Raw genomic sequence first — 16,002 nt, forward strand, 5'->3', positions numbered from 1 at the left:
CATCAACAGAGTATTAATGTGAATCAATGTCTTGTCTCTGGCTGTTGTTTAGAAGCCATGAAGTTGCATAACCAAGCTATGAAGGACCGATATGAAGAACTTTCCATCTGGCGAGAGAAGCAGAAAGAAGAAAGAGAATTTTACGAGATAAAGTTTAAGGAGGCTAAGCAGTGCTTGTTAGCCAAGTGCATTGAAAATGAACAGCTACAGCAACAACTTCAGAGCTTAAAGGAAAGAGAAGAAGGAGCTGAAATGGTAAATAAAGAATTGGTTGGGTTTACTTAATTTTAAATTGGAAGTCAGGAGCCTTTGTTTCCCTTCAGCACACTGGGATGTTTGGAGATTTGTTAACATCTGCATTTTTATCATTATGCTCTAACAACGAAGAGGTCTTGGCCTGACTTATTTTTATAAAGTGACTCTTCTCAGAGTGTAGTAATTGTGCCACACCTGAGATAATTTATCTTTTAATTATCAATAATAATTAATGTTCTTGACATAAGAAATTTACATTTCTTGCTAACTTTTTATTCTTTTTATTTACTGTTGGGTCTCTAGACTTTATCCCTCCCTTTGCTCATTAGATTATCTACCTCTCATGATCATTTAATTGCTTTTATATTTGTGTTTCCAGGGAGAAGTTGACATGTAAGCAGAAAAAAAAATTACCTGCCATCTGTTTTTATTGTATCATTCTCCTCTCATGAAAGCTCTTTACTGAGGTCAAATTAAGTCTGTTCTTCTGCTGCCCCATTTGAGTCTGACTGAGGTTCCTCCCTGTCTTACCTTTGGCTCTGTTACACATTATTTCTAATGTTGCTGGTGATTGCTTAGTAGCCAAGCAACATTTTGCAGGTAGTACTGCATCTATGGACAAAGCCTATTAAAATGAAACCTGCTTTGTGGCCCACATGATCATGTGAAAAGGTGTTTAATGACAAGTTTCACACAAAGCCAAAGTGATGCATCCTGGTGTCTGGTACCTCCAGGACCCACATGGAACCTCTGTTGTTTGATGCAGGATGAGTGCACTAGCCTTTTTCTCAACAGACACCAGTAGACTCTCCTTTCCTCCCCTGACTGCCTATTTTATGAAACTCTGTAAGAAATTTTTCAGCATGTAAATCAAAATTGGCCAATGAGCTCAGAAGATAAAAAGGGGAAGAAAGTAAAGTATAAATAGTGTGATTGTTTAAGTATCACTTACGCAATCTTTACAGGCTAAAAGTTGTGTTTCAGGATTGTCAAGGAAACTCAGAATTTCATGTATCTGGAATAGTTTCTAAGAGGAAGTAGAGGATTTATTCTGCCTTCACCTGTTTTAGAACTTCTTTTCGTTTGAATACTTAACGTATGTTGTTGCCAGAGTGATCCAACCTGCTTGAGTAATCCAACATTCAGAAAAGTAAAAATAAATCTCTTTATGGAGCTCATGGAATGAGATAATAAGAGTTAGCCCTGGTTCTTCTGTGATTCTTAGCAGTTTTATCAGACAGTGATAACTGTAATTTAAACAGCAACATTTTCACTTCTCATTATGATTTTCAGGCTGACAGTGTCATTTAAGCCAAAATTACTTTCTTTCATGAATGCCTTAGTTCTACTTTAATTCTTTTGTCTTTTTTAATTGTTTAGAAAGAGCATGAAAAAACTTCTTCTAACAGAAACAGTAATTTAAAATTAGTCTCATTTGTCTCACTTCTGTGTTTTACTGTTAACTGAGATAGAATATAGTCCATTGCTACCATTGTGACATCTGTTTCACTCAAAGTAAATCACAGATATATTGTGTTGCCTCCCTTAGTGATAAACCAGCATTCATAGGAGGATTTCTCTCAAAACTGTAACTCTGTAAGCACAGGTTGCTCTAAGGCTCTCTCTTCTTTATTGGAGCTGACTCTTAATGGCATCCTCTTACAGCATAAGCACAGAATCAGAGACAGCAGCAAGTCAGGTGGATAGGGTCGTACTGCAGGATGAGAGACACGGTCAGCATAGCAAGAGTTTGGAGATTTGGCATGAATAACAGATTAGAATGTAATTCAGACTCCAGGGGTTGTCCAGAATTTGCACTGTTGGTATGTGATGTGATAAAGGCATTACCAGGAGATGGAAAGCTTGGACTACAAAATGGGGAAGAAACAAACTCACAGGGAAAGTTTCATAATGGGGGGAGGCATCTAAAGGAGAGGAAAAAAATGAGGCTTCCTGGTTATGTAGAAGCTTAGCGAGGATCCTGGGAAAAGGGAAGAGGCAGAAGGTGAAGGAGATAGTCAGGACTGGAAGGAGAGATTAAGTTTTGGGAGTATATCTGAGGGACAGAGACTTTGTGGAAAGGAAGGGATATAGGGTGAGATTTATACATGGAGATGGGGTACAGAGCAGTTGTGTGGTGGGGAAAGTCTGAAAGTGAGGTGTGTGGAAAAGCCCTCTACACACTGGTCTTTTCTCACTAGAATCTTAAGTAGATTTGGAAAAAGAGAAATAAGGATATGGGTCAAAAAAATGCAGTAATTCTGGACAAGAATTCTGTAAGTTGGCCAGGACCCTATGTGTCGCTGAGAGGCCTAGATTCAGGCAAAGATGTACATCCTAGTTACCTGTGCATTTAGCAAACCAGGCCCATGTTTTCCAGAAGCGTGATGCTCGTCATTTGATTAACTTGGTTTCTGAGTTTAGATTTGCAGTCTAGTGGACCAAAGCTTAGTGTGGAGATCTGTACTTCTGATTTTTCCAGGCAAATCTAAGCAGAGAATAAGGGATGTGGGACACTATTGTTATGTTCAGGCTCTGTGCTCCTTGGGTGGTGTTTTCTTTTGCTTGTCTAATGCAACGTTGGTTTATCCTAGGAGGGCTGCGTGGCTCCCGAGAAGGAAGTGAAGCAGCTGAAATCCCAGGTGCAGCGGCTCCAGGCTGAGAAGGCAGATCTGCTAGCCATCATTTCAGAACTGCAGGTCAAGCTGAACATCTCAGCAGAGGATTCCTTTGTGGAGATCGGGATGAGCGTGAGTGAGGGGAATAAAAAGGACACAGTGACCTGTGGCCAGAAACTTTTTGGTTCCAGTTTGGTCCTCCTTTTTTTTTTTTTTTTTTTTTTTTTTTTGCTAACTGAATTTTCTTCTTGTATCAGGCTAAGTGATGAGGAAGTATAATTGCAGTGATGATGTTTACTTGATGACATTCCACAGTGAGGTATTTAGCACCCTGTCTTCCTTTAGAAGAAAGGGTGAATCTATACCCATGTCAGTGAAGTCTTTATGCCTCCTTGAGGGGGAACAGCAAACTGCCAGCCACAGTAGTTACACAAGATACATTACTGGGAGAAGAGTTGCATGGGTTTTTTAGATTACCTGATCTGGCGCACTTGTGTTTGTGCTGGTTTTGGCTAGGATAGAGTTAATTTTCCTCACAGTAGCTAGTATGAGGCTATGTTTTGCATTTGTGCTGAGAATAATGTGATAACACACTGATGTTTTAGCTGTTGCCAAGCAATGCTTACATTAAGCCAAGGACTTTTTCAGCTTCTCATACTGACCCTGTCAGAGACACAGCCAGGACAGCTGACCCAAACTGGTCGAAGGGATATTCCATACCATAAGATGTCATTCTCAGTATATAAGCTGGAGGGGAGCTAGTCAGGGTAGGGGGCGTGCAATTGCTGTTCAGAGACTGGCTGGGCATCAGTCAGTGATGGCGAGCAGTTGCATCACTTGTTTTTCTTGTGTTTTGTCTCTTTTGATGTTTTTTTTGTTGTTTCCCTCTTCATTACAATTTAGTAGTAGTAGTAATATTTTATTTCATTTCAGTCATTAAACTGTTGCTGTCTCAACCCACAAGTTTTCTTACCTTTTTCCTCCTATTTTCTTGTGGAGGGCTTTTTCTTTTGGAAATGGGGCTCTCCTGACAGATATGCAGAGATGCAGGCAAACAAAACTAAGTGCAAAGCTGTAGAATGTTCCCTAGAGGCACAAAAATGTACTTTTTCTACTGTTCTTGTATCTGAAAAATCTTCACAGGCAAAATGTTAAATGTGAAAATGTGGCTCTCCCCTATCCCCCTGGTACCAAATCCCTCTCTGGGAAGTACAAGTGCAACAAGAAATTGAGAGAATTTAATTAAAACTTGTTTGGAGTTGTCGAAGAAAACTCCAGACTGCAGGAAACCTGCGAAGATTTTCCTTTGGGCTACAGAGATCAAGGAGTGAGTTTTTTAGAGGGAAAGAAGAGTGGCTCTTTTGGCATGCAGGAGAGTGGTGTTTAGGCTTACATTTAACATCACCTGCAGGGATGTTGGCTGTTGCTCTGTGGTGCCCAGTCATCTTTAGAGGGGAGTGTGGCTATGGAAGTTGCTGATGAAAGGAGAAGGCCAAGTCTCATTGTTGTTCTTCTTCTTTGGTCAGTCTGGAAGAGATATAGGGGAAGGCATGTGAAGTATTTATGTTAAGAATTTCCAAACATGAAGCTGATCTGTAGGAGTGTTTTATTTATTTTTATTGCCATGGTAGGAGTTTTCCCTGTTTTTCATCCTTCCTTAACCCAAGTAAATAATACTGTCAGGCTTAGTCCAGAGATCAAGCTAATAGTGTTGTTTTTTTTTTTCCTTTCCTAGGAAGGAGAAATAAATAGAACTGCAAAGGAACATCGAGAAAATAGTGGTGAAATGGCCAGTAACGTTGCTGTCTACATGTATGTAGGTTCTTGTGTGATGTATGTGATTCAGACTTCTGCAATGTGTTTTATTTTCAATGTGAGAAACTTTTTTCTATGAGGAATGGACTAGAAAATTCTGGTTTTCTGCAGCCTTGCATCCCTCCATTGCATGTGTGATGCATGTGATTCAGACTTCTGTAATATGTTTTATTTTCAATGTGAAGAAACTTTTTTCTATGAGGAATGGACTAGAAAATTCTGTTTTTCTGCAGCCTTGCATCCCTCCATTGCATTAGCTCTGCCTCCCTATTGTGTCAGAAAAACCCTTAAGCTCTGACATTTTAACTTCCGATTTTCAGTAACTGACAAGAGGGAGTGCATATTCTGGCCAATTGGCCAAGCGTTTATGTACGTTCTGACTTGCCAGCTTTTCTGGATTTTAAGGGAGGCCAAAGAGAAAAGATGAAGATAGAGACTGCAGAGACTCTCTCTGTACTAGGCATTTGAGATCATCTAATAGAGTATCTGTCTTCTACCCAATTATAATGAAGTTTGTAAGAATCAAAGGTCTCATCGTCTTTCAGATCTGAACCCTGTCTGTCCTGTTTATGTGTGGCTGGTATAAAATGTATCACAGTGGGGTAGACAGACAGTGCAGTGACACAGTCCTTAATTTTCAGGTGACTAGGCTTAAGATACGAGCATTCTATTTAGGTAACTTCTCAAAATTTGATCTTTACATCATCTCTAAGACACAAGGGACTTTCTTGCCCCTAGCTGAACCTTTACTCCTTGTGGACTTAGACAGCTGATACTATTAAACTTTCCATTTTGGATACTGCCCAGTTTAGCAGCTAGATGGTTGTGGCTGAACTGTCTTATTTACTTTGTGGCCTTTGCTTTTGGAAGGAGAGGATATAGAAAATGCTAAGGACATAGCAGGCCAGAAAGCTGAGCTGCATGTGCAGGCTTTCTCTTAAATCCCATCTCTCCCTACATCACTGCAAGGGAGAACAGTGTTTTAATGTAATGACATAGAAAACTTGTTCCTAAGCATGCAGTTAAGAAGTTGAAGGGGGAGGAAATAAGTTATGGTCATAGATGAAACTGAGAGAATTGCTGACCATGGAAAGGGCTGCAAGTATTCAGATTGTCACCAGCAGTGGCTTATGAGAACATTGATTACAAGAAGACATTCTCCATGAGACTTGCTTACCGTTTGATGAGTATCTGGGCCTTATCTACAAGAACAGGGGTTACATGTACCTCTTCAGATATTTTCTGTGTCACCACGTGTCTTTGTCTAGCATTGAAACTTTAGACTGGTGCTGTTAGCAGGTTCAGAGAAATGTGATCCACTCAGGACGGGTTTATTTCTGTAAGAGTAGAACTGTGCGCTAAAAATCCCCCGATAAAAGTTATTTACTTAAAATACCCTGGCTGAACACTGTCTTTAGGGTATTGAATTTTGCTCACCAAAGATTTCTAGCTCTCGGGAGCACACAGTACTATGCTTTACTTTCTGTTCTGAACTACAAAAGCAAAGTTTTAAACATATGCTGTTTTACAGCTGAGCTTCTGAAATGTACAGTGTATATTACTTGCTTATCTTACCATATAGTCAGGGGATTTTGACTTCCTGTCTAGATGGACATAAAAATGGAGGGAATGGGATACAGTATTTCATCACCAGGAAATTAACTTACCTTCTTTTTCAGACAGTTTTGTATTTGTTTTGGTTGACTTCTACAGTAGCATAATGTGATTTTGAAAAGAGCTGTAGAACATGAAGGAGGTGAAATACTGAAGAAATTCTTTTCTGAAAAAGAAAGCCATTTCTGATGAGGACTTTTAGTGGAATGTATCTTCTTTTCCTGGAAAGAAATGAGACAGAGATAAGGAATGTTGCATGTTTCATTAGAAAAAATGTTATTTTGGGAACAGACAGCAGCACTTTGCAAATGGGGATGCAAAGTAGGTTAGAATAAATGCACTGTATTGTTTAACTGTTTTGTTTGGGTTTTTTTTAACCTTGCTTAAGTATTAAATTGCTCCTCTGGCTTGATGGGCACTGTCTGAGCACTACACAAAGCAAGAGCTGCATTTGCACGCATGAGGACTGTGGCTGACGGCTTGTGGGCAGGTCTTGGTTCTTGGGAATGAGCCTTTCACTCAGACTGTTGGTTTTCAGCACTGTGTGAAACAGTGGCCTCTCAGACTGGGTCTCAGAACTAGGGATAAGGAAGTGCTCTAGTGAAAACATAGCTGTTGTTATTTACTTATTGTTTGGTTTGAAGCAGGAGCAAAGCAGCAGATGAATCGAAGAATTTGGAGTCTGAGGAGCTAACTGTGAGCCAGCTGCTCTGCTGCCTTAGAAATGAAACTCAGAAGAGGGAAAAACTTGAGAAGGAGCTGCAGGATCAGAGGGAGAGGTATGAAGCAGGTGCATTGTAACATTTGGAGCTGTTTTCCTCAAGGGCTGCCGCAGTTACCAAATCTGTGACTGATCAGAGATGAGCTGAAATATCAGTGTGACCTGCATGGGAATTTCCCAAGCACTCAGTAGCAATAACTTATTTTTGTACTCCTTACAGGGATAAACCACAGGTTCTCTTCTGTGGGCAAAAGTGTTTCCATGTTTTGTTATTATTTCCTGCAGCACCACAGATCAAGACAAATTACCCATTTCCTCTTAGGTTCGAACTTTCCCCAGGTCATGTCAGAACGATGACTAGTTGAGGATGTTCTCTCCACTCACTCCTCCATAGTTACTTGGTTTTGTATGAACCATCTGTGTGTGGGGCCTTAAAGCAAATCGCTATGTATACAACAGGGATTACAGTCCTCTTCGTGATATTGGTAGGCTACATTTAGCAATGTGTGAGCTTGAAAAAGCTCCTTAGAAATGTCTAAAATAAGTTTGATTTCAAACTTGTCTAAGAGTTTTTCGAGGGAGACCTACATGAGGAGGACCCATCTCAACTCAGTTATATTGGTATAAATTGGTATGATTGTTCAGGTGTAGAAAATTGCCTAAGCATCAACTGTTGCAAATCCCCACTTTGCAGAGACAGAGTAAGCCTTCCTGGATGTTACCTACCATGAAAAATTGGCGTCACAGTAATTGCTTTTACGTAGTCTTCCTAGAAGAGGTAATGAGCCATAGCCAAATGATTCTTAGAAGTCTCAGCCTCTGAAAACACCGAAGGAAAACAGAGGCAATATTCAGTGGCTTCAGTGAACAGACTGACCCATTTCCAAAGGGTTAGCACTTTGGACTGTACAAGAGATCAGTCTCTGTGTACCGAATGTCACTGTCCTTCACCACATCTGCAGACTTACACACCCATTTTAATTAAATAAACATGCTGGGTGTCCTCTGTTCTTCAGGAGACCCCATGAAAGTGCAGGCTTTCCTCACGTGTTTGTGCTTTCAGTTCTACGTCATTTGTGGTTGTAATGTTAGAAAAATTTTAGAACTTGCATGAAATCCATGAATAGTCACAATCTTACTTTAAATATAGGCCAAATCCATCATTATTGGCTCCTCCTGTTTTCCAGACTGTCAAAGCTGGAGAAGGAAACCAGCAGCTGCCTGGAGAGTGGGACACAAACTGAACAGGAAGAGGAGAGTTCAGAGGCTGTAAGTACCTGTCCTCTTAAGTAAAATATCTTGAATTATGGTAGCTTTCAGGGATCAAGATTTCCTAGTCAAGCTCTATTAGAAGTCAGACTCGTGCCAGTGATATATAGTTTCATTTGTTGACATATTTTCTGTTCAGGCATTTTTTACTGATGTCTAGCCCTCTGTAAATTGAAATGCCATCACATTAAAAAAAATCAGTGCTTTCATCAGTGAGCGTGATTGGATTAGTTGGACTGCTGCATAAAATAATGTAATGGTTTATTTTGCAGCTATGATGTAGAAGAATTATCTCATTTTGCTTCTGAGATAGAAAAAGCGTAGTGCAAAGTGCTTTGTGATTGTTTACACAATTATTTTTAGTCTCTTTCGCTTGGTAGGACTGGTGAATGATATTGGTTTGGGCAGCTTGTGGAGGGCGTCCTCTGCATCATCTGTCAGTAGACAGATGTGTTCTATCTGCCTCTCAGCCACACTGGCTCAGCTCCACACTTCTGCTCTGAGGTGGAAGCTGGAAGTGTTCACAAGTCATCACAGATTAACAACTTCTGTGGCTCCAGTTGCCTGAGCGGGAAATGATGGACTTTCCCTGTTAGAAAACTGGAGCTTTTCTTCAAGCAAATAGGACAGCAGTGTGCTATTGTTACACCTGGTATCTTTTTAGCCACAGCCAACGAGCTCATTCCCAAGCTGGACTGAAGCTGTCTGTGCATTTGATGAGATAGGACATTATCAATGAAAATTACAGTGCTAGGACAAACTGATGCTAGTGTGATGATGAGATTCAGATGATTTCTTTAGGAAAGCTTCAGGATGTGCCTCCAGAGAATACAAAGCAGCATGAGTCAAAGGTTTCACATCTTCCAGAGTGTGGGGATATATTTTAAGAATTGAAACTCTGAGGTGTCCTTTGTGTCTTGGGTTGGAGGAGAACCCCGCTGCTGTTTCTTTCCTCCTCTTTTTGCCTGTCTTTAGGATCCTTTCATGACCTTCCTGTTATCTGAAGGCCAAATGAAAGGGCCAGAAACTCTCAACAAAACTGATTTCAGTTTTACTAGAAACTGTCTTCTTGCTTTGCAAAGTTGATTAATGAATGCATGGTAATGGAGCTACCATTTGTGACCTAGTCCAGGTGATCCTGCTCTGGCAGGGGGCTTGGACTGGATGATCTTTCAAGGTCCCTTCCTAATCCTAATAATCTGTGATTCTCTGATTTGGGTTTGCATTTTCTTTCAGACCTGTGCTTCTCATGCATGTGGTGTGATATATGTTATGAGAGAGCCATTTGGCTGGAGGAGTTCCATGTGTAATCAAAATAAACTGCAGTGTGTAAAGACTTCTGTGGTCTCTGCTGTCTGCCCAAAGCAAGAATGGAGGAAACTATAAAGGAAGGGATAATCCCAGTGCAGGATATAACTGGCAGGAAAAAGTCTAAGGTTTTGGTCTGCCTCATCTACTTCTCTACTTCCAAACAGCTGCTTCTGATCTACTACTGCAAAGAGCACACTGATGTAAACAGACTGGAAACCTACCTAGGGACAGATCATTTGTTTAAGTCTCTGATAGACTAACTGTTGTTTAGAGGAGTGGCAGTAATCACTAAGTCTGTCTGCTTTTCTCATGCGTTTTAAATGATGAACTCTTGAGAAGGAAAATGTAGATGCATTTCCCATCTGCATGAAGTGTATTCTAGCCAGCATTGGAAAGTCAGTCATTGTGTGTCTTTGAATCACCTGGATTTTATGAAAGTGTTAAGTCAAAATAGGGTTCTGCCATATTTAGGAATAACTGGTAATTGTGAAGCCTTGTGGACGGGGCCTTATTACCAAGTACAGAGTGTAACGGTCAATACTGACTTATGCTGTTTTCTCTAGAAAAAGAATGATACTTCCAGCTTAACCCTCTTAGCCTGCAACTTTGCTATCTTGAATTGTTCATATATATTTGTCCTTATTTTTTCTCTAAAAGGTTGGCAGTGAAGTAGAAACCCTGAATTTGCAAGTTTGTGCTCTGTTTAAAGAGCTTCAGGAAGCCCATGAGAAGTTAAAGGAAGCAGAAGTGATTCAGAAGAAGCTTCAAGAAAAGTAAGGTTCAGAAGAAAGCAAGTTCTGCTGTGAAACCTAGTATATATTTATTTGTATGGCAACTCCCCCCTTGGGAAACTCACCAGCTATACAAGTATCAGCTCAAATATCTGTCTTATAGAAATGCTGTAAAAGATTGCTCCTTCTTTGTAAGTGGAGATGAAAGTACAGAAATACAGTAACTGTCAGAAAACCTGAGCTGCCAACCTAGTTCTACAAATAGAACCCCAGTGCCTTGAATCTTAAGATTTCGGTTTTAACCCTTCCTGATGTTAAGACAAACCTTTCCTGTTTTCTGCTTCACATAATCAAGCCCTGTTCTGATCTTACGGGAAGAAACTCAGCGACCTAGTTATGTCCCTTTTCACACTAACTGTCTGTGCTTTTGAAGACCAGTTGTGTATGTTATAAAAAGTGGTTGCAAGACCCTCACTTTAGTTGCTTAGTTTCTGTCAAATTCAAACTCCAGTTCTTTGAGATTCATAATAGTAAGAAAGTAGGTGTTGGTTTCAGTAGCTTTGTTTTCTGATGTTTGTGTATAGATTCATTTTTATCTTTCCTTGTTCTTCATCGAAAAAGCCCTTAAAGAGAACACAGACAGATTATTTTTGTATTATGCATAGTGTGCCAAATCCATCAGGAAAAGGTGAACAGGAGAGATGAACCTTTTTTTCTTGTTCTGTCAGGTGCCAAGTACTGGAAAGAAAAAGCTCAGCTGCTGCATTAGAATTGGAGGAGAAGCAGCAGCTAATATACGCCAACAAGAAGCTGGAACTTCAGGTGGAGAGTATGCAGGCAGAGATCAAGCTGGAACAAGCCAAGACACATGAAGAAAAGTGAGTATGACTTGGCTTTATATTCTAAGGAGGTATTGTCAGTGAGGAAGGAAAGTCCAAGGGAACCTGGCTAAAGAGGAATTGAATCTGAAATACAAGATTTGTGTTCTGCACCCTTTGAAACCATGTTATGTTCGTAGAGTCTGAACTAGAAACCTGCGTTCACCTCAGTGTCTGTGTCACTTTGAATCTGGAGTCTACACATCAGGCCCAAACTGTATCCTTTCATTTAGTGTACCCCTCACTTAGGAAAATTTGAGCTGTAGGCTCTGGCTTGTATTTTGCTTTTGTCACAAAGTCAAGGTTGGAATAGGGTCAGGTATAATTTAAAAGCAGAGCAAGCAGAAGAGTGACAACAGCTGTCCCACTGACCAGCAGGAGTAAATGCATCCAGAGCTTGGAGGGTAGGCACTAGTCAGGTGGTGGCAGTGATGGGAGAATGAAATTAGTGAAGAGGTCTACACTCCTTACAGTACATTTGCAACTAGTAAGTATGCAGCAAAGCTGAAGTAAAGAGACTCACTGCCCTGGCTTCTTGCTCCCTTTCATGTGCAAGTCCATGTAAGGAGCATGAAAATGTCAGTCCAAGCTGTACAGAGAGACCGAACTGCCTGAAGGACCCGTCTTCAGCTGCTGGAGAAGCTGCTTATTATCTTTGGAGTCTGTATCTGGTTCTTCTGATGAATTCTGCTTCACTTGAAGTCTCAAGTCTTGGCTGTCTTCCTAAGAGAGGTGTTAAATTTTGAACAGAATTTGTGAGCTTGATATAAAAATATTGAGTGATGGATTCTTCAATCTAAAATGCAGATGATTAGTAAGGACATTTGTTTGGACTCAGTCCATGAGGAGAGCAGCACACAACTCCCTGAAAGAGAGATGTTCAGAGGAGGAACATGATTTTTTTTCTCATCAGAAGTGCACAATCGTTTGCAAGGAGCTGGTGGTGACTTCTTTCTAAATACTAACAGATTATTTAGATTTCAAAGAATTTTTAAGTGTGTCAAACTTTCACCTCTTTTATTGTCATAAACAGGGCAAGATACAGTAGCTTGCAGGATGCATACAGCAAACTCCTTCCTGAACTCACTGAGGCAAAGAAAACAATCAATGAAATGCAACTCAAAGAGGTAAACGCTACACAAGAAGAAATTATAGTTAATTAAAGGGGAGTGGGAAGGGATGGGAGAATGTATCTAGGAACAAATTTGGGCAGGAAACAATTGCCATCCCTTCCACATAATATAGCATGCAACATAGCACCATTGCTCTGTGCTTTTTGTTCATAACTGAGGCTTCATGGAAGTGCCAGATTCTTCTGTATAATTTTGGAAAGTGGGAGACTCCTTTGCAGTGTCCATTAGGGAGTTCTCTTTTACCTTGATAAAGTGTAGTTTGAAAGCTCAAAACTAATCTTTAAATTAAAATAATCAATCACCACTGCTGTCTTAGTCCAGGTTCCTTTGATGACACAAAATGGGAAGCTTTTCCAAGGGCAGGAGGAGTAAGAAGCAAACTTTCACTTCAAGCATGGTCATATTCTGAGTTCATCTCTTAATCATAGTTGTTCCTTGCAGCTGGACAGAGTGGATAAAGCTGTGGTGGAACAGCTGAATGCAAAGGTGGAGCTGGCAGAACAAGCCCTTGCTGTAAAGCAGCTCCAGATAGATGAAATGAAGCAGTTAATTGCTAAGCAAGAGGAGGACCTTGAAACCATGGCTGTGCTCCGTGCTCAGGTATCAGCTCTTCTTCAGAAATTGGCTGGTTCCCCCACCCAATATTCAGAAACCAGAAGGAGCTATTTAATGGCTCTCTCTGGAATACTGAATTACCTGTTTCCTCAATTGCAAAGCATAATTCCCTCACTTGGGCTGCCTTGCAGATCCCTGCAGAGCCCACCATATCCTGTGGTTTTGTAGGAGGAACTGTAGATGCTGGAGTCTGGCACAACAAACAAAAGCTGGGAATAGATGTGTATTTAAAACCACTGTCTGAATAATCATTGCCTATGTTTTAGGGATGATTTTACTCAAACCAATGTATGTAAACAGTGACTAAAATTGGTTGGTCTCACATTTAAGGCACAGAACTGGCATATTGGCCTGGTTCCACTGTCTGTGCCACAGATTTGACTGTGTCATCAGTCAAGTCACCTCCTTGCTGCTTGTCTGCACCTCATTTCTGCCTATGTACAGCAGAGGGCAATAGCACTGTCCCAGACAGGACACCTGAAATATCTTAGACAGAATCCAGAAACTACTGAGTCGTCTTCACCTTGTAATTTAGTGCAGGTCTTCACGCTGCAGTGTACAGGTGTTGTAAGGGTGTTGGACGAAGATGCAGGCTATGATAAAGATTTACTATTTTGGCATATAGTGTATGACTGTGGTTCAGTCTTAAGTTACAAATTTCATTATTTAATTTCTCTGATCAGATGGAGGTTTACTGCTCTGATTTCCATGCTGAGAGGGCAGCAAGAGAGAAGATCCATGAGGAGAAGGAGCAGTTGGCCGTCCAGCTGGCATACCTGCTAAAAGAGCAGCAAAACCTTGAAGAGCTTGGCCGGTGAGAAGTGACTTTGACTGAGCTGCCTTTGGACTGTCTTGTTACCCTGCGTGCTGGAGTTGACCAACATTGTCTTGCTAGCATCTCAGTAGAAAGGCAGACAACTTCGCAGACATTTATTTCTTGGTTAATTTGAATTTTAAAAGAGAAAAAAAGAAGTTGGCTGACTTCTCATTTTAATTTTGTGATAGAATCTCAGTAAGGCGTGTTAGTTCTTACTTGGGTGCCTTAGCAAGATTTCACTTTGCATGATTCATACTTGGTAAATTCTCCCTGCTGATTCATTTGAGTTTCTTTTGAGTTCTGGCCTCAATTTTAGTGGTGAATCTGCAGCTAAGCTTGCTATATGTGTGCCAGGGATATCTGCTGCTTCTCCAGGTGGCAGCAGTAAGTGAGTACCCCTAGTTTCAAGTACCCTGGAATTGCACCATTTTAGCACTTGTAGCTCTAAAAGAAAAAAAAAAGTAGTATTAACCATGTGTCCTTCACTCATCGTGTGGAACCCATGGGTACGAAATAGTGCCCAGAATTTGAAGTTCCATTCCACATTAACTGTGTGCTGAACCCTTTTCCTTGCTTTTCTACTTTAATAAAATCTGCAGTTTGCCCTGAATAGCTGAGAGTCCTTGGAGTTTTCCAGAGGGATGTGCCCCAGATCCCTAGGTGTGTAGCTGCTCAAATTCTGCTGGTGTCAGTTGTATGACCCTGATTTCAGCAGGACCCTGGCACAGAGCAGCAGCATTTCTAGGTCCTGTTACTGAGCAGCAGTTGTGAACTAAATGCATGAGGAGTTGACATGACTGACTTGCAAATCCTTTGATTTATTTTGAAACCTCTTACATTTTCTGGAGACAAAGAGAACACACCGTCTGCTCAGTCTTTTTTCAGAGCCCTTGGCTTATTTTTTTATTCTCAGAAACTCTTTGGCGGAGATGCAGAATCGCCATGGAGCCAGGGCACCAGATCGGGAACACTCACCTCGCCTTGTCCAAAGAGGTACTGTAAGCTCATGGGGCCAGGCCCTGCTGTGTTCGGTTTAAAGCAGTTTTGCTTGGCTGCAAGCGGCTCCCCAGTTCCCCTGTGACTATTCTGGCAACTGGGCAGCTGCAGAGAGCATGATTCTCTAGCTGTTAGGAGCAAGATGCCAATCCTCTCAACCACTCCACAAAAAGAGTGGAAAAATCAAGTAATATAACAGGTAATCATTTATCTTTTCTGCTTGCAGGAACTGGTAGCCAAGACTGGCCAGAGCAGCGGAACATCTCAGTATATTCATGTCCCAAATGTGAAGAAATTCTACCTGATTTGGACACACTGCAGATTCACGTTATGGACTGCATTAATTGAGTGATGCCCTCCAGTTCTTCATCTTCTGGAATTCCACCTGCCAAATACATATTTTTTTTTTCTTCCCACTCGAATAATGCTCAACTCCTACATCCAGTGAAGGAGGTTTTCAGGGTTTTTCTTGTTAATTCATAGGGAGAAGGGTAAAACCCCTACCCTGCCCTGTACTCACTAATCTTGTTTTAATCTGCTTTAGAAAATTAATTTTTATAGGTTAACAATGTGGATATGTTAAAGAACTCCCAGTGTGTCTGCTGCTATGAAATTTTTAAGGAACATTCCTCTGACGTGCTCTGCTTTTACAGCTAGCCCACAGAACGGGGCTGAATCACTGAAGTCAGAAGGGAGATGGGATATATCCTGATCAATTAAAGTACTGTGAGCCTGTAAATTCTTCATCTCTCATACACTGTATATCAGGAAACCAATATGTTAAAAAAGCTGTGTGCGAAGCTTTCAGCAAAATGGAGTAGTGATGTATTCATCAAGCATTTGAAATGAACCCTGCTCTTTCTCCAGATGGCAGTTTTATTGCTGCCCTTGTGACCATTCTAATCTGATGTTAAATTTTTGATGGCTTATGTAACTTCTTGCTTTAGCCAGATGTGGGTAAGGTTTAAAAAAGATAATTTAAGACTGATACATGTAGCTCCTGGTGTACCTAAGTCACTTGGTTTTATAGAATTGTTCATTTTTAAGGTGTTGTGTTGATTCTTCTTTATTATAATAAATTCCTTTGAACCTGTACAGTATTGTGCTAGAAAGCTGAGATGGATGTAACCTAATTTAAAGAGAAGATTATAATGGATTTTCACATCTCAAAATAAATCTATTGCAAATATAAAATTACCTCTGCCTGTGAATATTTTGGAGGCTGACAT

General features: G+C 40.7%; 1 protein-coding gene across 1 annotated transcript in view; it reads left to right on the forward strand.

Moving 5' to 3' along the window:
• OPTN (optineurin) overlaps positions 1 to 15,387 on the forward strand; it is a 17,112-nt gene extending 1,725 nt beyond the window's left edge. Inside the window, exons 2-13 of the mRNA XM_010186285.1 lie at positions 53 to 255; positions 2,850 to 3,005; positions 4,609 to 4,685; positions 6,950 to 7,081; positions 8,211 to 8,292; positions 10,261 to 10,376; positions 11,063 to 11,212; positions 12,246 to 12,339; positions 12,787 to 12,945; positions 13,644 to 13,774; positions 14,691 to 14,770; positions 15,000 to 15,387. Coding sequence (XP_010184587.1) covers positions 53 to 255; positions 2,850 to 3,005; positions 4,609 to 4,685; positions 6,950 to 7,081; positions 8,211 to 8,292; positions 10,261 to 10,376; positions 11,063 to 11,212; positions 12,246 to 12,339; positions 12,787 to 12,945; positions 13,644 to 13,774; positions 14,691 to 14,770; positions 15,000 to 15,121 — 1,502 coding nt within the window. The 3' untranslated portion in view covers positions 15,122 to 15,387. The remainder of the gene's footprint in view (positions 1 to 52; positions 256 to 2,849; positions 3,006 to 4,608; positions 4,686 to 6,949; positions 7,082 to 8,210; positions 8,293 to 10,260; positions 10,377 to 11,062; positions 11,213 to 12,245; positions 12,340 to 12,786; positions 12,946 to 13,643; positions 13,775 to 14,690; positions 14,771 to 14,999) is intronic.
• Positions 15,388 to 16,002: the final 615 nt, after the last annotated feature.

The sequence above is a fragment of the Mesitornis unicolor genome, unplaced genomic scaffold (assembly GCF_000695765.1).
Source record: "Mesitornis unicolor isolate BGI_N332 unplaced genomic scaffold, ASM69576v1 scaffold4656, whole genome shotgun sequence".
Lineage (NCBI taxonomy): Eukaryota > Metazoa > Chordata > Aves > Mesitornithiformes > Mesitornithidae > Mesitornis > Mesitornis unicolor.